This window comes from Calypte anna, chromosome 1, assembly GCF_003957555.1.
Source record: "Calypte anna isolate BGI_N300 chromosome 1, bCalAnn1_v1.p, whole genome shotgun sequence".
Classification (NCBI taxonomy): domain Eukaryota; kingdom Metazoa; phylum Chordata; class Aves; order Apodiformes; family Trochilidae; genus Calypte; species Calypte anna.
The window spans coordinates 78,202,194-78,224,696 of record NC_044244.1 but is presented as its reverse complement, the minus strand read 5'-3'; the positions used below and the strand labels follow the sequence as shown (position 1 = coordinate 78,224,696).

The following is a 22,503-nucleotide window of genomic DNA, read 5'->3' as shown; positions in this document are numbered from 1 at the left end:
TTAAAAGTATTGCTGGTTTTAATATCTTGTCTATGTAGCAGACTATATAGTAACATACTGCTTTATAGTGACATACTATATAGTGGTTTTCTTGTGTCAGAGCTTGTTCTACTGATTTTGGGCTACCTCACAGATTCCTCAAAGAGAATTGGTGTTTGGCCTTTCATAGGAATCTGGCCACAAATAATTTTTCAGTGAAAGTTGGAGGCTATAACATATATACACATTTTACAGACATATATGTGTATATGTATTTTATTTACACGTGTACAGATATATGTAAGTTCTAATGCATTTCTGCATATAGAATAAGAAATGTTTTGATAGTCTGAAAGCTGTGTAAGAACAACTCAGATTATATACTTACTTGTAGAATTTGATTAAATCTCTTGTTTTACCTTCAGATACATAATTTGTGAAGTGTAGAAAGTGAAGTGAGTGAAGCGAGTTTTTTGGAGAAAACTCAGCCAGCTGAAAACAAAGCCTCAAAGTGTGGTGGTTAGGAAAAAAAATCCTGGTTGGTAGGAATGCAAAATGCCTATCTGAAGTGTTCTTGGATAAAAAGTGTATTTAATCAGTCTGATTCTTTCTGAGTCTATGAAATAAAACAAAAATATCAAATTAGTATGCTAAAAATTTGTAGCATGCTTTGACACATACTTATATATCCCAAATACTATAATGATAGAACTATGTACAATTGTTTGCTGAGCTTTACGGTATCACTTTGTATTAAAGCCAACCAGAAAATAATAACTGCTAAATAGCTGATACATTTTTTAAAAATATCTTATTAATAATGGGACAATGTCATACAAATATCATGTGACAACAAAAACAACAGTGGGAAAGATTTACTGTGTGACATAACTGAAAATATTAAAAAATAGCCCATATCCTCCCTCAAGTTTTTTTCTGGATGCCAAGTCACAAAAATTACAACAGAGCCAAGTGTTGTAGAAATAGGCAGGACATCTGGCTGCATTAGGAGGCAGAGCACATGTGGGTGGGCATTCCCTGAAACTGTACTATCCCCAAATTATTCAGCTTAAATTTTGGATCATCATGGGAGTGCAGTTCAGCAGAGGCCTCTTGGAATAACGCAACAATGTCATGAACCTTCAGCTTGCTGGCTCCTCTTCCCTAGCAGAATGCCTTATTTCACTTGGTCTTTTGATCCTCTTGCACCAGCAGTACCTAAGAGACATTATCCTTTTTTTCTAGGCCAACAGGTATAACAGATGAAATCACTTTTGCCTGGTTGGTTGTGCTTTGGTGAACAGTTATATTGGAAGGTTGAAAGAGGGGTCTTCCATTTACCTTGTGTTGGTTCCACATGCCTTCCTTGCTGGCTGGGTTGTTGTAGGGAGATGGCTGTGTCCCTGGTATGCTGCTGAGTCCTCTGCTGAAGTTTCCAACTGCAGGTGAGGGAAGAGTATGGAGTGGGAGGCAGTATCCCCATGTGCTCTCTTACCTTCTTGCTAAAGGCAATTGTGGCCTGGAGAACCAGAAGAACTTCTGTTCTCCCTTGTCTTTTATGATTACAAAATTGTCTTCAGTCTTGTCCTGAGTTCCCCACAGTTTCAGATTTTTAAACAAATTAGTCTTTTAGTCTAGTGGTATCTGTCACCAAGTAGAGTCTTTACAGATTGTGTCAAATTCTGCTTCTGTGACCTTTTTATTATGCATACCTGGAAAAGATTCTGTATCAGCGTCTGTATCAGATAACAAAGTTTGGAGAACTAATTTAAGTGTGAGGTGACAAGCTTGCCTACCTGTGTCATTTAAAATTTACTTTTTTGTAAGTTATTACAAGGGGCAGTTATTGGGTTAAGGGTGTTTTACTCTGAAAAAGTTCTCTCTCAATCACCATGCAGCCTATGTAAATGCATAGTATGAAAAATGTCTTCCAGTTTCTTCTGAATGCTGAGTTTATGCTGGTCTATGTTCAAATTATATGAACTTGCAGAATACATAGATGCTTTCATGTTATAGGAGGGGTAGTGATATTTAGAGGGACTACAGAAAATGCTTTCATTTCAAAATATCAGACAGATCTTGTATACTGTTGCTTACTTGACATGATCTGAGTTATTTTTTGGTCCACCTGAAATTTTCTCCAATTTTTTTTTTTTTTTTAAACAATGCAGCTTATATACGTAGAAAATCAAAATAATTTTGTCTGAAGTCTAAGAAATTGTTTCTCTTTTGTTTTTTGTGTTATCATAATTTGTTAGTGAAAGCCAGGGAATTAGCAACACGAAGTGAGAATTCTGTGTCTAATGAAAAGTCAGTCACAGTTGATGGCTATGGATGTTTTGCTTCTTGAAAAGTCATGCTGTTGTGCTTGGGAGATACTTATTTTTTAAGTGTATAGAAAAAGTTTATTTTTAAAGGTTTAGGGGCTTTCTTTGACAAAAAAATTAATTTGATGTAGCTCTCTAATGGTACAATAATAATTGTAAGATTTGTCTATAATTAAAAAAAAAGAACTTCTAAACCACAGTAGCATTTGTGAACTATGTAAAGATTTACTGTCAAAAAATTAACTTCTAATAGTTAGAGTTAGAAGAACATTCTTCAGCTTCTACTTGATGCTTGACTAAGGCTGAAAGTATTTTCATTAATGAGTTTTCAGTTTAGCCAAATTTTATAGGCTTAATACAATGTAAACAGTGTAGTAGGACATTAAACAATGTAGTAGGAATCTGTAGCTAATAGAGTAATTCTATAGCTAGTGGACATACTCTGAGAACCTGCTTCAGAAATGGGTAAATCCTTTTTGTTATCGTCAGTCTGGAGATGATATTAGGATTATTCTCTAATTAGAAGTCCAGTTTTCAATATTATGTAAATCAAGCAGCTGAGATAGTTGCTGCTTTGAGCCACAGTGTGCGTAAGAGTAGTCTGTAATTTGGAAAGGTCTGCCTGTCTTTTAAATCCCAAATTGATTTAGAAGCAAGAGACACCAAAATAGTTAACACTGATAAATCTTTGTCTTGAATAGAAATGTTCCCAAATTGTCCTAAAAATTTACCTGGCAGTCTTTCTTTACCGATTGCACAACAGGAGAGACTTTGATTATTACACCAGCTAGCTACAGACCATTACTTTTCTGGCAGCCTTTCAGATTAGGACGCATACAAGTCTGGTTATACGTGGCAGCCCAAATCATCCCAGAAGCTCCAGTACTTTGGGGAGTAGCAGCAGCTGCGTTTTACATAGCAAAGACTTCACACCTGGCATACTGTGCCACAGTTCAGTCGAATTTTCACATGAAAAGAAGGTGCAAAGACAGAGTTTGTATTTTTTCTGATCTGGGGCATACTCACTGCCTCTGGACTTGATGAAAATATTGGGACATCTGTCTCAAGTGCTGCAGAAAAAAGCCCGGTGTTTACTTCAGAGACAAAGCTGCCTTCTCATGAGGCAGTTGGTCATTTAGATAAAGCTAACATTAATAAATAGATTTCCCATGAAGAAGCAGAATGCATGCCTCACTTTCTTGAGAAGTGAATACATGATAAACCTCTCCATTTATGATTCTGCACCTTAATGTAAGGGTTATTATTTAGAGAACTAGTTTATTGCCTTATCAACAAGAGTATGTGTTACTGGTGCTGAAGTTTAACAGCAGACTGCTACATTATTCGTTTAATTCTGGATTGGTGGTTGAGGCATTTCTTGTAGTTAATAACAGATCTGTGAAACCTAGGTAAGGGCTGTGTAATAAGAAGGAAGTTCTTATTAGGGAAGCTTTCACTGTCTTATCTCTCTTTTGCTTGCTTTTTTTTTTTTTTTTTTTTTTTTTTTGTGACTGTGAAAGAGAACTGTAGGAATCTTGGTGCATTTACAGTACAGTTACAAAAAATTATTTGGACTGGAAGAAGTGTGTTACAATGAGAGAGTTGAGGTTTGCAGCCTGATGTAGCTTATTAAAAAAAGACTGAATGATGTGTACGTGTTCTTTCACAGGAAGAAAATGACTACTTAAAAGTTTTTCTAAGCTGACAGGGAAATGTATTAGTCTCTTGAAATTAAAATTTGAAAAATTAATATATTTTGCAATATGTATAGTTAGTCTTTGAAAATAATTACCAAGGAAAGATACAGTTTTCGTTTCTTCAAATCTAAAACTTTATTTCTTTTCTGGAAGACAGACTTTCGTTAAACAAACAGTATAGCTTTTGTTGAGGTAATACAATAGGTTGGACTAGATCTTTCTGTGCTCCAACAAGCAAGAAAATTTGCTTTTTCTCTATTAATTATCAGGGAATCTTAGTTCTAAAAATTTAGTATCAGCCAGAGTAATTTGGGGTTGTTGGGTCTTTTTTCTTACATTTGATTTTAATGTTAAGCCAGCAATTCTAGTGTGATGCAGTATTGGAGCTGGAAACTGAAGAGAGCTAACGATGGAAAGTTGCTAGAGTATGACCTTTGATAAGATAATCAATTGTCTACTTGTACCTTTTATAACAGCATGATATATTACACAGTGAAACAAAATTGAGCACTATAAAAGTGAGAGAATCTTGGCGAGTTTCATAAACTGTCTTGTAAAAACACACCAAAATTAATGCAGGACAATGACGAGTGAAGGCTTGCTGCAGAGCTCGGAATTTGTGTTATCTGTCTCAAACAAGGCTTAGAACAAAGGAGGAGCTGCCCTGTTTTATGCTTTGCCACCTGAATTATTTCTACCAGGCCTTTGCTGGTAAAGAATTACAGTAGCTTTGCTCTTCACTTTTCCTTCCTGTGATTTGGCAAACTGCAGAGCAGTGAAACCAGGCTCCAGCTGTGCCACCTGCACTGTGCTAGAGGAATGGTTTTGCTGGCAATACCATGGTGGCACAAATACAGACAGCCTTGGAGTGTTTTGCATTCAAATACAATGTTTGTTACAGGAAACAGAGGGTTAAAAACATGCAGTGGAGTATGGTAAAGCTAGTGTCATTACTCTGGACTCTGTTAGGTAAAGTGGGATGCATAATATTAATCTGTGAGCATGGGTATCTTGAAGTTGACAGAAATCTAGGGTATTACCTGTATTACTTAAAAACAATCCCTTCCCAAAACCACAAAGTACCACAAAAAAACTTTCCCCATGGCTCTCTTAAGTGCTAAAAGCTATTTTCCTCTTTTAGCTACTGTATAGAAGCAATGAGACAGAATAGCCAGAAGAGAGAAAATAACAAATTTGTAAAGTTCATATTCATTGTAATTTGATTTTTTACCACATTTTTCATTCCTGGATCCTATTCACTAACAAAAAAATATGGTGGGAAATAACATGCAAAATGTATATTCAATGAACAGAAGAAGTGCTTGTGCTTTCCAGGTGAAACAAAATCATAGTAGTAGTTGGAGTCAGCAGGTACCCTCGTCACAGAGTTGTGATTTGGAATAAATGAATGAAAATGACAAGTTTTACATTTACAAGGTAGTAAAGGAAAAAGAATAGCTTGACTTCTAACCCTTGATTCTAATTTGCTGTAGATTGCTGTTGCAAAAACTAATCCGCCTAAAGGTGTTAGACAACCTTTTCTATTGTCTAAAATAGAAACTGAACTTTAAATTTGGAGACTTTAACATTTTGCTAGTTTGCAAAATAAAAATGTATTAAATATATAGTATATATTTGAGTTTTCATGTAGATAAACCATTCAAAGACTTTAATTGCTATTTGATAAATACTGTTGAATATGGGGGTTTTTCTTGGTGTCAGAGAGACCAGTCAGTTCTGATACTGATATCATTTTACAGCACAATTAATAATATGTCTATCGGATGATTTGTGTGCAATGAACACAAATGCTGAAGATTAGAATTGGCTGTGAGAAATATAAAAATGCCTTTTTAAGTTGGGTTTTAAATCTGCCTTGTTGTGCATGCCTGAATTTAAAAAAACCAATTATTTTGTTGTGGGATCTCAGAAGTCATATTAAGCAACCAGTGCCATCTAACCCCTTGTAGGAAGGGAAATGCAGATCTTAGTCCCAGGAAAACCTTGGATGTGGTGAACTTACAGTTGTCTTCTTGACAGGATCAGCATGGGATATATTTGTTTATAGGCTAGATCTAGGGCTCAAGAGCTGATTGTTTCAGTACAAACAAAATCAAAATCAGTCTGAAAAAAAAAACTGACACTGAATTGGATAGCAAAGGTTAGGAATTAACCTCTTACATGTATAGGGCTGAACTCACTGGCAAACCATTTCTAGAAAGGATTGTTTCACTGTGGGGTACAAGAGCAGAGGACTTTCTGAGAGGTCGTCATGTTCTTGTTGAAAAAATGAGCATAGACTTTGAATGTACCTGTTCTAAAGGAAATTAGCTGATGTGGACACCTCTCAGTTTCAAGGTCTGTCTTTGCCAGAGGGGAGGCAGTAAACTTAGTAAGAATAAACATTAGCCTTTAAATTTATCAATTTGACATCATCCCTTTCAGAGGCATTCCTTCTCTTTCCATTTACTTAGCAATCAGTTCTAGTTTTGTCCTGGTTTAAGCCTGGCCAATAACAAAGGACCATGCAGACGCTCACTCCCCCTTCCCCATTTCGAGAGGGCAAGGAGGAAATCCAGACAGAACCTCCTGGCTTTGAAGATTTCACTCTCTGGTTATGCTCACAGGCAAAACAGACTCAACTTCGGGGGAAAAAAATCAATTTAATTTATCATTATTCAAATCCAAAAAGGGCAAAGAGAAAAAACAAACCAGAGCTTAAGTACTTCTCCCCACCTTTCCCTTCTTTCCAAGCCCAGAGTACTTTGTTCTCGGTATCTCTACCTTCTTCCCCCCAGTGACACAGGGGGACAGGGAGTGAGGTTTACAGTAGGGACATGACAGGTTGTTCTCCACCACTTTTTCTTCTTCAGGGAGAGGGATTCCTCACAGTCTTTCCGTGCTCCCACGCAGGGTCCCTCCCACAGGAGACAGTCCCTCACAAACCCCTCCAACGCGAATCCCTCCCGCCAGGCAGGGTCCCTCAGGAGCGAATTGCTCCATCTGCACAGGCAGTCCACAGAACCACTTGGGGAACCACACAGAACCACAGAACCACTGCTTGGGGAGCAGTCCCCTCCATGGCTGCAGCTCCACAACATCTGTTCCATGATCCTCCCCTGGCTGCAGGTCCACAGCTGCTCCTCCAGGATTGCTCACAGGTGGAAGGTCCATAGCACTCCCTCTGCCAAGGTCCTTCAGGGTCTCCCCACTGTGCTCCTCCATGGATGCAGGGGACAGGCTGCCATCTCACCATGGGATATAGGGAAAAATCTCTTCAGGCACCTTCTCCCTCGCCTTCCTATGTGGCCTTGGTCTGTCTGATCTGTCACTGCTCTCTGCTGCTCTCCTCTCTTACAGTGTAGTTCTCTCTCCACGTGTTGCTTTATCTTACCTCCCTTTCACCTCTGCCCCACTCTTAACTGCCCTGTGTTTCCCCTTCTGGAATATGTTAATCTCAGAAGTGCACTTTTTCTGTTCACTAGAGGCCTAAGGCAGGACCAGGCATCTTGAGGGAGCTGTTCACATCTGAGCCATCCTTGGGGGAGGGCAACCCTTCCCTGATTACCAAAAGCAGCACCGAATCAATGCAGAACAGTTCTCCAAGCTGCACATTCAGTGCTATCATGTAAAACACATAAACTATGTAACCTTATCCAAACAGTGGCCTTACATTTTTATTACTTTAGAATGTGAGTATATGTCATCTTTAAGACAGATTCATCAGCAAATTTGTACAAGCAAGCCTCCAAGCATCAACAGTAGCTCTGAGTACATCTTGTCAATGCTTGTTCTAATAAATTGGTACTTTCAGCAGACCTTCTTTTACAGCTTCTGCTTTATCTATGCAGATGCTGGCATTTTCTTGTGCAAAACTAAACTCTGAATTGGTTTACCTATTATTTGAAGATTCTGAGTCCTTTCAAAGCATAAAATTCACAACATGAGAAGTATGTGCTGAGAACTTTGTGTATTTTTGCTTAGATTTGTTGTTGTTCTTTTTTCCTTTTTTGTCTGGAGTATGTCAGAAAGTAAATTTTTTGTTCCACTGCCATTCCTTAATTTTTAAATACTATTTCATTACGAGACTTTCTGGTAGGAATGAGCTCATATTTCTGCCTCTTGCAAGCACTGATCAGCAACTCCTTTCCTTGCTATCTTTGTATTTTTCCTTCTTTTAAGCATTTCTGTCTATTCCACCATGTTTGTGTGCATTCACACGTACGTGTTCCTGCCTGATTACATTTTTTGATTTAATTTAGCAAATATATTGTGGTCTTATCCCACAAAGGCTTCTCAAATAAATATATCACAGAATGGTAGGGGTTGGAATGGACCTCTTGAGACTGTCTAGTCCAACCCCCCTGCTACAGCAGGTTTACCGAGAGAGGATGGCACTCCAGATGGGTTCTAGATTTGTATCTATATATATGTTCACTTGGAAAGTTGGTAGAATTTTGAGCTTCAAGTACTGGAAATCTCTTGCTCATTCTGGTAGTTATGCTGGTGTAGGAGGCAACAGTTGAAAGTGGCTAGTCCAATTTAAAAATTCAGAATCACCCCAGTGCTTTCCTAGGCAGACAGCCTAAGCAGCCTGATGCTTATGTGCATTGAAATGAAATGGAGATAAATATCTATCTTTCCCTAGACTTGTATTTATTTTATCTACCTTAAAATTCATCTAGGTGCTATTTTTTATGCTGAATTTGAAACAATAGTGCTAGGAAAAATAAAAACTTTTTTTCTTGTGTAGATTAGTAAATTTGCATTAGTAAAAAAAAATCAGGAATGTAGAGGTGCAGAAACAGTGACTATGGTTTTTCTGCTTTTCATCTCCCAAAGACAATATAGGATTAAAGAAATATAATTTCTGTGGTTATTGTTTGTGGGATAGAATACAAGAGATACAGTTTTATTTTGCTGAATATTCTGTTATGTTTTTTAGGGTTTAACAAAATGAAAGCTAGCAGTACCTCTTCATGTCCAATCTGCCAAAGAAGGTTCCTGTTTTGACTTTCACAATTGTGAGAGTCAAAGGCTTTAACTAACCTGTGGTCAGCCTCCCTCATCCTATGTACAGTTTCTGTACTAAAATTTCAATATGGGTATGCAGGTAATATCCACAGCTTCCAAGCATCAATGAGGGTAGAAGCTGACACAATTGATGTGTGTGTACATGCACAGTCAAGCTGGATTTCTCCGTGTTTTACTTCAGGTTTCTCTGCTCATGCTATAAGAATAGATTGTTTTTAGGATTATGTTTAGACTGTAAAAACTGTCTCTTCCCTGGATGAAGCTTAGATTAATGATTAAAATTATTATCGGGACTTCTCCAGTAGGCTATATGGATGGACTGCACCATGTCTTGGTTCCTCTACTCAGGAGACCTACTCCCTGTAGGCTTCTTCCCTCATATCACGCTCCTGAAAGACAAATTAGATGCTCTTAAGACAAATTAGATGGTCTTCTAATTGTCTTGAGTAGAGGAGACAGAGTCCTGGTGGTGTTTCATACTGGGCTGGGCAGCTGTTACTGCAGATCTGCTTACTGAAGTAGATAACAAAACCTTTAGATCTTGCTAGAGGCAATGGTAAAGCAGGGCTGGGCTTCAACAGACTCTGCTGGCTCTCTTCATTCTGTAGAGAGGGATTTGGGTTTTTGGAAGCCACCACCTCCACAGGCACTGTTTTGTTGTCAGCTACCTGGCAGAGCCTCAGCAAGAGAGTTGTGCTTCAGCTTGTGGCAGTCTTTCAGTTCTCCCTAATTCTATAAAGAATAATCCCTTGGAGAGAGACAGAGCTCTCAGTCTTTTTAATTTGGCTTGCCAAGGAAGTGTAAAAGTTTTGATTGCTTTTGATTCTTGTCCAACATGATCTAGAAGTGGGTTATTCTGAAATTAATACTGTATTAGTATGGTAAATTCTGAAATAGTGTCCTGATTTAGTAAAGCGTGCAGACTTTCAGCAGCTGGCGTGGAAAAACTGGGAGCCTGAGAAGTTTCTGCTATCGCCTGTTTTATTCGTAGAAGTAATAATTCTATTCTGAAAATGCAAATGCTCTTTGGAAGTTATTCAGTATATGCCAACTCTGCTTTCAAGCCTTTACTCATGTTTTAATGTATGTTAACTAATGTGATTCTAAATTTTAATTCAAATAAAACATAAATGCTTAATACAGCTGGCATCATACATGCATGTAGTTTGTATAATCTACGATCTACAAGTGTCTGGTTTTAGTGGGGAATTCCTAGATCATATTCATTTAACACGAAAATGGCTTCCTGAAATAGATTTTAACAAGCTGCTGGTTACCTGTTTTGTTTAATTTGAATGGAAGGGCTGATTAGCTGTGGTCTATAGTGTACTTTATTTTAAAATCTGCTAGGATAATTATGTGATTCAGAAGGACTATAGAAGTGGTGAAACGTAGATACCATTTAACCTGTCTTGCACTAGAAAAAGAGAAATGCCTCTTCATGTAATTTGTTTCTGAAAACATTACTTGAAAAAACTTTTAAATTTTTTTTTTACTTTTAAAAAAAGTTTTACAATAATAGTAAGCAAAGCTATTTAAAGATGACCAATACTTGAAATGCCCTTTAGCATAGGTACATTTACAGTATCATTTATATTGAACCAAACCTAAATAAAAAAATACACTTGGTACTTCAATTAAATTTTGTCAAAGTCTAAATAAAACTTCTGCCTAATTTAAGAAATTGATTTTTTTTTAATAAATCTTTGAATGTAAAGTATTTTTTGAGTTACATTAGAGACCTTCTGAAATCTCCCAGTACTAAACAGACAGTAATAGTACTGATACAGTTGATGAATTTGAGGAGTTGCTCATAAACTGACTAACAAGCTGTGAGCAGTTTCCTGTTAAGTAATAAAACTATATAATGTTTTAGGCAGCCCTATACTGCCTAAAAAGAATGTAATGTATGTCCTCAATATCTGTATATTATCTTGTAGCTGGATAAACACCGAAATGTCAAAGAGCAAGTTTTTTAAAGTAAGTATTTCTTTGAGCATGTTGGTGTTCTAGAGCACATTCCTTGGAACAATGGGAATGTTCAAAGAATGAAGTGAATGAACCTCTGTACCACTTGCAAAGCCTGAATCAAGATTGGGTACTGTCTTTCTCAATGAATTAGTACCTGTATATTAGTGCATTTTTTTTCTGACTACAGAGCCTTCACATAATATATCTTACTAACAATATACATAATTATGCTTAGGTCTCTCAGTTAAAGAAAAATACTCTGTGATGTTGCACGTAGAAGTTTTGTGACGTATTACTGAAAAAGACTGAAAATGTGTCATCTCTGGGGATCATCAAATAGTCCACTCTTACTTCAGTGCCTCGGGGTTATTTTTGTACAGTATACCTTGATGCTTACTCTCATACAATCAGAAAACTTAACAGAATGATGATTTAACTTGATTTCTAAAGTTGCAGTTGTAAATCAGAGCAAAAGCTCTACCAACAAACTGTTACTGGACAAGCAGTTCACTTTCATAGCTGCTGAACTGTCTTGATATGTAGTGGTTGGAGATTTTCAGGGACTAAATTTCTTGAAATCAATTCAGTATTATTTTTTTTTTTTTAGCAAATTGATGCACTGGGTTTTGCATGTAATTGTGAATTTAACTTTGAAAGCAGATAGGTTGGTTACAGAAAGCTTTCATTTTGTGCTTAAAGGACTTCCTACTGGATCCCTTGTTGCTAAGATGCTCATAATTTTTCAGACTTAAGGAAGGTAGGCTTGGGGAATCTTTGCACTTGATAAGGGTAAAATCAAGGACATTCTCATTGCAGGACTAAGCACAAAGGGGCCCATGTTAATCAGTCACATGTGAGCTCCTGATTGCTTCTGCTTTGACCAAACTGGGAGTACGACAACAGTATACCTATCAGAATTAATCATAAAAGTCCACAATTGCTCCATTCCAATGGAGCACAGAACTGTAGTTGTGTGGGACTCATTGCTGTGAAGTACCTGGCATGATAACTTACTGAGAATTTATCAGGGCAACTCAATTATTCTAACACCACTGAGCAAAGAAGGGTTTGTCCCACATAACTGTATTAACAAAAATAGATAGTGAAACACTTTCAGATAAAAGGGAATATTATTTAATTATTTAATATTCAGCATTTGGGAAAACATGCAGTCTTGTTTTCAAGACTTCCAATAATGGCTAATTGCCATCTCTGTTTTAAAGAGGAAGTGCAATGTGTATTCTCAAGCTCTGTCATGGCATGGATGCAGGTTTAATGTATGAGTTTAGTTACCTAGCATTTTCCATAGCAGCTGCAGGAGGAATTAATATTTGGGAATCTGTAATTTTATTTTGAGATACATTTAGTTTGACAGGTCTTTTGACCTTTTTAAAGAAGACTTATTATGTGATCATTTTTCATTCTCTCTTCTGTTGTCATAGGCTGTTCTTAAGAAGTGGTAGCTACGAAGAAAATCAGCACCTTGTGATAACTGTTACAACATGCTAAAAATTCAATGACCTCTTAAAGAAATCTCTGTTGTAGAAAACTAGGGGAAACTCTAAGTTTTGATCTTATGTAGAGTTTAGAATTAGTATTCTATTTTTGGCTCAAAGAGCACAACTAAATCATTGTAGATGGTTGTATTTGTTAGCAGTAGCTGCACAAGTGGCGCACGTTTTATCTTTGTTCTGAGTATACAGCTAAATATTCAGAAAATACTTTGTTAAATATTAATATCTGAATGCTGAGGAGTAAGTAAGAAATAAAAAATGCTGAGTTAAAGCCACCTGTTTGATTTTTTTTTTTATGAGATTGTGTATTAGACTGCCATCTGTGCCCAGTGCATACAGATGGCTAGCAAATGGTGTAATTTGCATAGTCCTCTTAAAAGGCAGTGAATCAGATGCATTAGTGGTATCAGGTTTTTTATCTGTATCTCTATGTTTTTGTGCAGGCTCTTTGCTATGTTAACATGACTTTCTGGCTTCAGAATGTTCCAAAATAGAGTCCTCTAATTTGTGGCTCATCTTAGTTTCCCATAACCTTCAATATACCTTTGGGTAAGAGTATTATACTCTCTGAACTTATTCTCTCAGTAACTTTACCATACGTGTTTGTAAAGAAGCTCTACAGACATGCTCTTCTTTCTTCCCATATTTGCCATGCCTTAGACAAAACTTGTCTTTGTATTTCTAAATTTAAAAAATTTAAAAAGCCTCTGTGAATATAAAACATACACTCTTCACTCACATCTACAGATTTCAGTTTTCACTTGTTGCCTTTCTTCCCTTTATGTGTCAGTGAGCTTGCTGAAGTTTATAACTACCTGGAAATAAAATAGAAAGGCTACTCTAAGTGCAGGCTTAATGTGGTTTCTTACTACTACAAGAAGTACAACCTCAAAAATACAGAGCTTTCAGGGTGGCTGGCAATATGGGACTTCTACATACTAGTAATTAAATAGCTCATTTAGAGCTAGGTGGTTTCTGCTAATTGTTATGTATATATATATGTATATTTATATATATATATATATATACATGTATAGACAAACACACAAACAAACATGTATGCACAAATGGAAAGAGAAAACTATATTCTATGAATGGAGTATGAAATTATTCACCTACATGTTATTGGGGAGACCTTGGTAGAGTCATTGTCTTTGAGTATCTGCTTTTCTCAATTTGCTCTTTCAGGTTCAGGGTTAATGGAGTTCAATCCCATGGCCATTGTATTTGTGTTCTATTAATGGAACACATGATTCTCAAAATTACAAAGATCTTGGAAGGTAGTCTCACAAAGACATGAAAATATATAGAGTGCTGGCAAAGCTTTTGTGATACCTGCAGATATTTTGGGAAATAAAATAGCTTCTAAATTCATAGAAATCAAAAAGTTGTGAATAATGTTGATGTAAATTCACATTTTACTTGTCTAAATTGTCATATTTTTGATAGCATTCATTCAACTGTGCAGCTGTAGTCTATATATAGAGACTTACTATTAAGTACAAACTCTCTGTAAATGCTTTTAACCTGGAAGAAATTGAAGTTGCCAAAAGAAAAATTTTCAGGCTGTATGTATCTTAGCAGATACTTAACTGTTCCTGAGGCTGTCTAATATAATTGGGATGCACGAACAGAAATATCTATGTTAAGAAAAATAAGCAAGAGAAAGGCCATTGTAAACCAAACACTCACACTTACTGGTGCCAAAATATTTTGTGTTCACATCATGTAACACACTGTGTTCAGCATTCTAAGACAGCAACCAAGCACTGCAGCATTTCACCTTTTCATACTGGAGATAAAAAAAAAAAAGAAGAGCTTTTTATTTAATAGTTGAATGAACTCAAGAGATAATGAAGCTCATTGTAAAACTGAATCCGTCTATGTTTCGAACAAAAAAACTCCTCAGAGTTATTGTCTAATGAAACACTGTCCAGTGAATCCACAGAAAATGGGAGGTGATAAAGCTGGATGATGATGCACGCCCTTTTTAAGGCATTCAGGGAGCTCAACTACATGTAGGTGACAGAAATTTAGTAGGGTGGTGGTTATTTTTTGCAAAGCAATGGAGAAGATTTTCTAATTTGCTAAGGTAATTCAAAGGTGTCAAACACATAGTAAAAATACACTGAATTTAAAGAATAATAATACTGTATACATTTTTACATTGTATGAAGGAAACTATTACCAAGCTGATGTGTGGCTTTCTTTTTGATGCTTAAAAGAAGTTGAGAACAAATTACAAAGCAAGTAGAAAAAAATACAAGGGCTGTTCAAGAGGTAAAAAACCCTGCTGTGTGACATGAAAATTAAGGAGCACGGGGTCTTTTGTTTTTATTTATGCAGAAGATGGATAAGATACAGTTTGATCAGAATTTCAAAATGACATTTTTGCTAATATAATTTAATTTTACACAGAAAGGCATAATGGGGTCCAAAGGCTTGAAACTGAAGCTAAATATATTGATGCTATATGTAGCATGACATTCATAATAGTGAAGATAACTAAACACTGCAGAAATGATAGATGCTTTAGAAATCATGTATTCTCTACTGTTTGAAAAGTATAAGTGAAGATAAAATATCTCATGGAAAGATAAGAAAACCTCAGCCCATTTGAACCTATAACTGTGGCATTGAGTTGTACCAGAATATGTACTCTTCTTAGTAGGCAGAAAATTATGTGAGACTTACAGAAGTTCCATAAAGGCATTGTACACCCATGTATTCTAGGAACTGAAAGTAGCTATGCTCAGAACTACAAATCTAAGTGATAAAGGTAATGCTTTCATGATTCTTATCTTTTGACAAAATCCATGCTGTGACACGTATACAACTGACAGAGCTTCTGGTTGATAGAGTTGGCTAGTAGTGTGGCTGAATCCTTTGTCTGTTCTCTTACTTAATTATTTAATTAAATACATTGGTGCTTTTTAAACTGATAAATTACTCAACCCAGTAGAACTGGTCTTCTGCAAGAAAAATCTGTCCTATATTCAAGTTACATGCAAAACCAATTTTGCAGTTAGTTTATATAATGGAGTAACACCAGCCCACCAGCATCTGCTCTTAGGGTGCTGCATATTCCTACTCAAACATGGACCTGTCAGTGCCAATCAGATGACAGGACTCCTCCAAGCAGCAATTCTACTAATGTAGCACCCCACAATTCCTGGGTGTTTGAAAGGAGAGGCTATAAATGAGGATTGCCTGTTTGTGAGTCTTTTAATAAAATGGTGGATGTGAGACCATGGTCTCTGCTTAGTAATTATAGCCCCTTATGTAAGAGTTCATTTCTGTACATAGATTGCTTTTAGTCATGGAAGAAATTAGTTTAAAAAAATTTGCTTATTTACATTATTTACATAGGTTGGTGTCATTTCCATCTACATCTATGAAAAGTTTTGGTTTTGAAAGAGGTGCCATACGTAATTTACAGGTTTTGCTTTATGGTATATTTGTTAGCTGCTTACCATGCCTCATCGTGAGGTCCTTTATGATGACATGTCTTCAGTTCTTCTGTCTTGCAAGGAAGGACAAATCAGACTGCAGTAATTAATGCAAAAAAATTTAATCTGACGCTTCTACTCATGTAGAAGTGAGTACTTCTACTTGTAGTACTTGTAGAAGTGAGAAATGAAGAAGATGAAGAAAAATGAAGAAAAACATGTCTTACCTCTGGATATACTTATCCTAGGAAGCTTAATACCTGCTGCAGGTAACACTGGTCTTAACTTCAGGAGTCAGTTCTGAAGTATTTGCACTTTTGTTTCACAGCAAATACACAGGACTTTCAAATCTTTGGATTCTTTTAGTAGTAACCTCTGAGGAAAATGAGAGACATCAGATCTGTATCTATCATATAATAAAAATGAGTCATTGAATAAGAAAGCTGAGGGATGATGTAGAAAATTTGGTCATAGATCATGGTTATGAGAGGCTTTGCCCATTGATACTTCTCATATGTGTTTAATCATTCACTGGCAACTTTGGTTTCCAATAAAACATATCCCTATATTCTTGTTCTCTGATATCAGGCATTTGAGATATAGTGAGTATGGATATGGCATGAAACTATCATATATACCCTAACTTATCTTTATACAAGTGACAAAAAGATTTGGAGGGAAAATGTGAATCAGTTTGTAATACTGGGAAATGGAATTTTTCACTTCTGGTGGGATAGCCTGAGACATGAAAGCTTTTCTTTGTTAATAATGTATTATGCTATCATGGAAGTCAGCATCTTGGAAACAGAATTCATGTACTTAAAATCAGACATCCTAACAACTGGTTTTATTGTATTTTTCAAAATATTTATAAGCTTTGGAATATCAAGATGTTGAAATACACTATGAAAAACTGTTGCATACCATTGAATATAAAGTGAAATATCATGTTCATACATATAGATCTTAAAACCAGGACAAAATGTTGTTTTCAGAAAGAGATTTTTTTCTGTTACAATGTGTTATTACTGTTACACTTTCTCTGCTTGATACACATAATTCTGATTCCACTTGTTTCACTCTAGATCCGAACAGACATCCTGGCTTAGTTTTCATCTTTTTCCCTTTTATGTACCAATTAGGATAACCTGGCATGTCTGTGAAGCCTCTGGGAGATCAAACATACTGATAAGAGAGAGAAGATAGTGACTGGCTTTTATCATTGAAAACCATGATGTCTACTTTGAGCTATTCAGAGGTATTTGTATTAGTACCCTCTCTTAATATCTCCTGAGATATTCCACTCTCCCTGATAGCATTCATATTTAACAAAAAGGCAAAAGTAAAAGAATAAATTTAGTCCAAAGCTTGTTCTGCTTGCTTGTTCTTCTGCTTCTGTTGTATGTCTTGGTAGAGTACACTAGTATGAAAAGATCTGATGAGGTAAGGTTTTACACCTCTGTGCTTGGCAGCCAAGCACAGGATTTGCAGAAGATGGGCTAAAGTGCCAAGAAAATGTGCAAAGTCGTCACATCTCTTCAGCTCCTTCTGCTGGAAGGACCTCACTGCAGTTCCCAGAATATTTGAAAGCCACCATCAGTCGATGATAATGCTGCTTTTTAAGCATGACTACTTGCTGCAGGGCAATTGGCCAGACTGAAGCAGACAATACAGTTTCTCTCTTATTTTAGTAATTTGTGAAGTATTTCAGGGTGAACACTTAGGCAAATAAATGTGAATCATTGGAGAATGCTTTGTCTCTTTGCAATATGCTGAATGAAATCATCTACTTTGTTAGGATGATTCCTAGGAAACTGAGTTAGCACAGTACTGATACTGAACGTTGACAGCTGCTTAGTCAGGGCAAGACCATTGTAATTTTCTTGAAGGACAATCATGAGCTTGTGGCTATGTATTTATACTGGGTGCAAAAGTTAAGTTAAAGAGGAAAAACACCTCTTAAAAATTCTTCTCAGTTGGAAATCCCTAATGGTTTTTTTGGTTGCTTGGTTGGTTAGTTGATTGGTTTGTTTGTTTTGGCACTAGTCTTGCTTCCTCCTTACAATGAGTAATGGTGAATAGTATTTAAAAATAAGTGTTGCCGAACAGTCATTCAGAGTGGACCAAAGGATTACCAACAACCCTTAAAATGTAAACTCAACTCCCACATATCTTTATTGTCCATTTTAAATAGGTTGTTGAAGTGATGCACAGTTTATCATTTTATGAATCATGATTATATCCAGGACTACAGTTTGGTAATAAGTGGCAAAGAGAGTTACTTAGGGTTTTTTTCTCTACTTGCTGTGCTGTAGTGTAGTTATGATGTTTTATATACAGCTTTTCATCTGCAGGTACAATTGTGTACATTGAGATCACTGTCAAAGGAGATATTATATTCTTTTGTAAAACACTGTCTCTAGCTTACAAATATGGAAATTAAGGCAAAAGGAAGAAAAGAGACTCTTTTTCCCTCTAAGGTTAACCAGTAGACAAGTTGTCGAAGTCAGAAGTGGAGCTCAGGTCTCTCAAGGTCAGCGGTCTCCTTTAAACTGCTTGTTTAGCAACTGGAGAAGTAATTACTTAATAATTTGAAGTTCTATCCTTCAAATTCGCTAATTTATGGTCTTTACTTCCCTGAGGCAAATTTTAGAATAGTTTACTGCAAGTCTTTTCACGTATGAAAGGGGAAGTAAAGATTCTTTGACATTTGCTGGCAGAATAGGTGGACAATTTTGTTCAAGATTTTACAATATGCTAGTATGATAATTTATAAGATGCAGGTAAGGATTTATGTTGTCAAATCTTATTTCTGATCAAAATCTTCATGTTTTGAATACATGTGGAAGTGTTTGACCCATTTCATACCATGTGATTGTTAATGGTATATTTCACATTCCTCTCATGTTTTACATTTTTCCTTCAGTAATTCTGGAACGGCAGTTCCTTGTTAAAATTTCTGACTCAGATGGGAAAGGACATGATGTAAGCTTGGGAGATTGCAATGTAATAGGCATAGAACAGATAGAGAACTCCATTCATAATATGTCTGGACAAGATGATATTGCTGCACAGCAGTGTGTCAGTGCTGATTCCAGATGAACTCTCTGGGTTTGCCAGAAGCAGTGTAGCTGTGGTTGCACTCAGATTGTGGACTGGACTAGGGAATGTAGTTCATAGCAATACTTGGGTAACTCTGCATGGCACTGCATTGTGCTTATGTTGATGAGACAGAAAGAAATAGTTAAATGTGAGCTTTTATGTAACTGTGAAATGAGTCACTCTAAAAAGCATTTTCTCAGATTTAAAGAGGAAAGCTTGTTAAAGAATTGTGTTACTGGACATAGTCCTAATTTATTAATTTTATAATATCTTGATAAGTACAAATATCTACTACAGTCATGTGGTATATGAACAAATAATGTGTAAAAAACTTGAAGATGTGTCCTGCTGAATTTTTGTGTCATGTTGTGTACTTTATTTTACAGGCAAGAACAGATCACTCACGCTTGCATGTGTTTTAGCCTGGTGATGTTGGTACTTTAATTAGAACAGTGGAAAGTCAGTATGAATTTTTTTGTTTTACAGGAAGCAAGAAGAATTGAGGTTAATTAAAGGTTAATTAGAGTTTAATTGCTAGTTCCTTTCTTTTTTTCCTTTTTACTTCTGGTGATAACAGGAATGTTAGAATCCTTGACTTTGATGGCAACAGATTGGGAAGGCCTGGTGTTGATTGCTACTGCCAACATGAAAGTGGTGCTGCAGTCCTGCAGCTCCAATTCTTAATCAATGAGGTAAGGACATTTACTCAGATTCTTTTGTATAAATTTAGTTGAATAAATCAGTTCATATATTCTAATTGAGTGATAAAGCTTTGACATATTGACAAATTGTACCAACAAGTCAGTGCCTTTTGGAGACTATTTATGGGACTGCACACAGTGAGAAACACTACCTTTCATATACATCAGTAAAAAGTACTGAACAAAAGGCAGTCAATGTAGCAGGTAGATGTAAAATCCATTAAATTACTAAATATGCTATATAGTCCTATTTCAAACAGAAATTAATATATGAGCTAAGTCTACGGAAAGATACTGATGGCTGTTAGCTGAGAGCTCAGTAGCTGGGGATGTGCTATGCTTGAAGCAAGGAAAAGCAATTGCGGGGATCATTAATTGAAACAGCATGCTTAGTCTTTGTAGATGGATTGTTGAAATCAAGTATAGATGACTTGAAGAAACAGTAACACATTACAGCTGGCTGTGTGGCAATTTCTGGTGATTGTATTATGTAAGAAGCATATAAATCTGTTTTTTTTCCTAAAACCTCTGAACTTGGCCAAATTATAAGGTAGTCATAGTTCAGTTTTAATTCATTTTCTCCTGTGATATAAGGAAACAGTTTTAACAGTTTTAACTCCTCTTTATAATCAGGGACCTTAGGACTTCTCAAGGAATCATTTTTAGTTTTGAGGGTTTTTTAAACCTGAGAAATACTGTTTTCTACACCTGTTTGGAGAAGGTACCTGAACCACAGGAACCGAGGAAGGAGGACTGAAATTTTAGAAACAATCAGTCCAGTGGAATTCTTTTGGAAGCAGTCAGGGATGAAAACAGAGAGGCCAAGGTTTAAATCAGTGATCTTTCTTTTTGTCAGATGACCAACAGAACCCCTGGTATATAGGATTAGTTTGATTTCTGTCATGGAGATTCTCTCTGACATTGACCCATACTATTTGGGACATGTGAATTAAGCACTGATCACACTGTGGTAGAGGAGTCTCACCTTCATAAATTTAATTGGCTTATGTCAACATTGAAAAGAACAGTTGCTAGGATTAGGAAAGAAATTGAAGATGCAAAACGAAAACTGCATCTGTCACTTTTAGTTGGTAACTAATCTTTCAGTTTTATCTTTGTCCTTCATCAGAATAAGCCATTGCCTTCAGTTTTGGCAATGCCTACTTCCTCTCCACCATAGAAATAGATTTTATCTGAGTTGTAAATGTGAATCACTGCAACAGCAGTAGAGAGCACTCCGCAGTCTGTATTCTACTGGCATCACAGTTCCATGATGAAGAGAAAGATAGGAGGTCACATAAGTTCACTTCAAGCTGTCCAGGCAGATAAAGGTCTAGATCTTGGATGATGTCCAGTTTTGGGGCACCAGAAGCAGAACCAGTCTTAAGAATATTTCTCATCTGTGATAAAGACCTTGTCCTTTTCTTTACACTTCTTAGTTCCTCCTAGGTTCTCTCCCTTTGCTACCTGTCCCCACTTATCTGCATCTTTTCCCAGTTCAGCTTTTTAATTTCATGTTGTCTTGATATGTCTGCTGAACAGTACTTGACACTATCAGCTGTGTATATGTGTGTTCACTAATCCCTTTTTCCTTTAGTTACATCCTTTGCATTCACCTTTTTAAGTAAATGATGTCTGTCCTTTTTGTTAATCTCTATGCTTATAAGGAACTACACGAGAATGTACTTGAATAACATCAGTACAAAGCTTTTGTTTGCATTTTAAATTTATGGACTTTTAAATTAACTTTTTCTGATCTTATTCTGATTTAAAATGCATATGTTTACCAGATCAATTTAAAATTACTATTATTTATAGTAGAATATATTTTTGTAGAAGAAAACAACCATTTTCCATAAATAGTATCATTTTTTAGGGGTTAATCATTAACAGTGAGGATAACTTATGAAGAAGACAAAATCTGCAGAAAAGTTATATATTGTACTGTATTTTGTGTCTGCTCAAGGGTGCTTTGGTCAGTGCATGTGCAGATGATGCACTTCATTTGTGGAATCTCCGACAGAAACGACCAGCTATCCTACACTCTCTGAAATTTAACAGAGAAAGGTAAGACTGCATGACACAAATAAAGGCTTCATTCAAAAAAACCCCTCAAAATTACTTTCCATATTTCTAATAACACATGCTTACTAGTTTGCCTTTGAGAGGAAGATGTAGTTTTCCTTTGAAACTTTTTGTTCCATTGTTTTGAGTCTTGTTTGCACAGAATAAAAATTTCACTTTCTTTTTCTTCGGCCTTCTCAAAACTAGAAAAAAAATTCCTTCTTTTTTGTCAGAATTGTTTCTTATTTTACTTTACATTTTTATGAACTAGTACGAACAGCAGCGTGTTTGTTTTTCTTCAGACAAGACATAAGCACTGTGATTCTGTATATGCAGTGCAGTGATGAAACTTCAAAGACATGTGAAGAGGCTCATCAAAGCTTTAGCTGCAGCAAATCTGAAAATTATTATGGAAATAGACTTTTCCTTCATAGTTTATTATTCAGGTACACATTATGATTGCACTTAAACATCAACAGTTTACAGTAACTGTTGTTTTGTTGCAGTAACTGCTGTGTAATAATTTAGAAAATGTGCATCCTGATTCCTAAGACTTTATAACTTACAGCAAAAATATATCTAGTGGTTTGGGACTGCGTGAGGGAAGATGAAAAAGAAAAAATATATGTGTATTTGCTAACTGCTTCTGGACAGTAAGTCATCAT

The 22,503-nt window shown here is 36.1% G+C and overlaps 1 protein-coding gene across 2 annotated transcripts in view; it reads left to right on the top strand.

Moving 5' to 3' along the window:
- The window catches only part of STXBP5L (syntaxin binding protein 5 like), a 186,027-nt gene that overhangs the window by 51,823 nt on the left and 111,701 nt on the right, over positions 1 to 22,503 (top strand). For both annotated transcript variants that reach the window (XM_030447058.1, XM_008498633.1), the window contains exons 3-4: positions 19,684 to 19,765; positions 21,741 to 21,841. In XM_030447058.1, the coding sequence (XP_030302918.1) occupies positions 19,684 to 19,765; positions 21,741 to 21,841 (183 nt within the window). The remainder of the gene's footprint in view (positions 1 to 19,683; positions 19,766 to 21,740; positions 21,842 to 22,503) is intronic.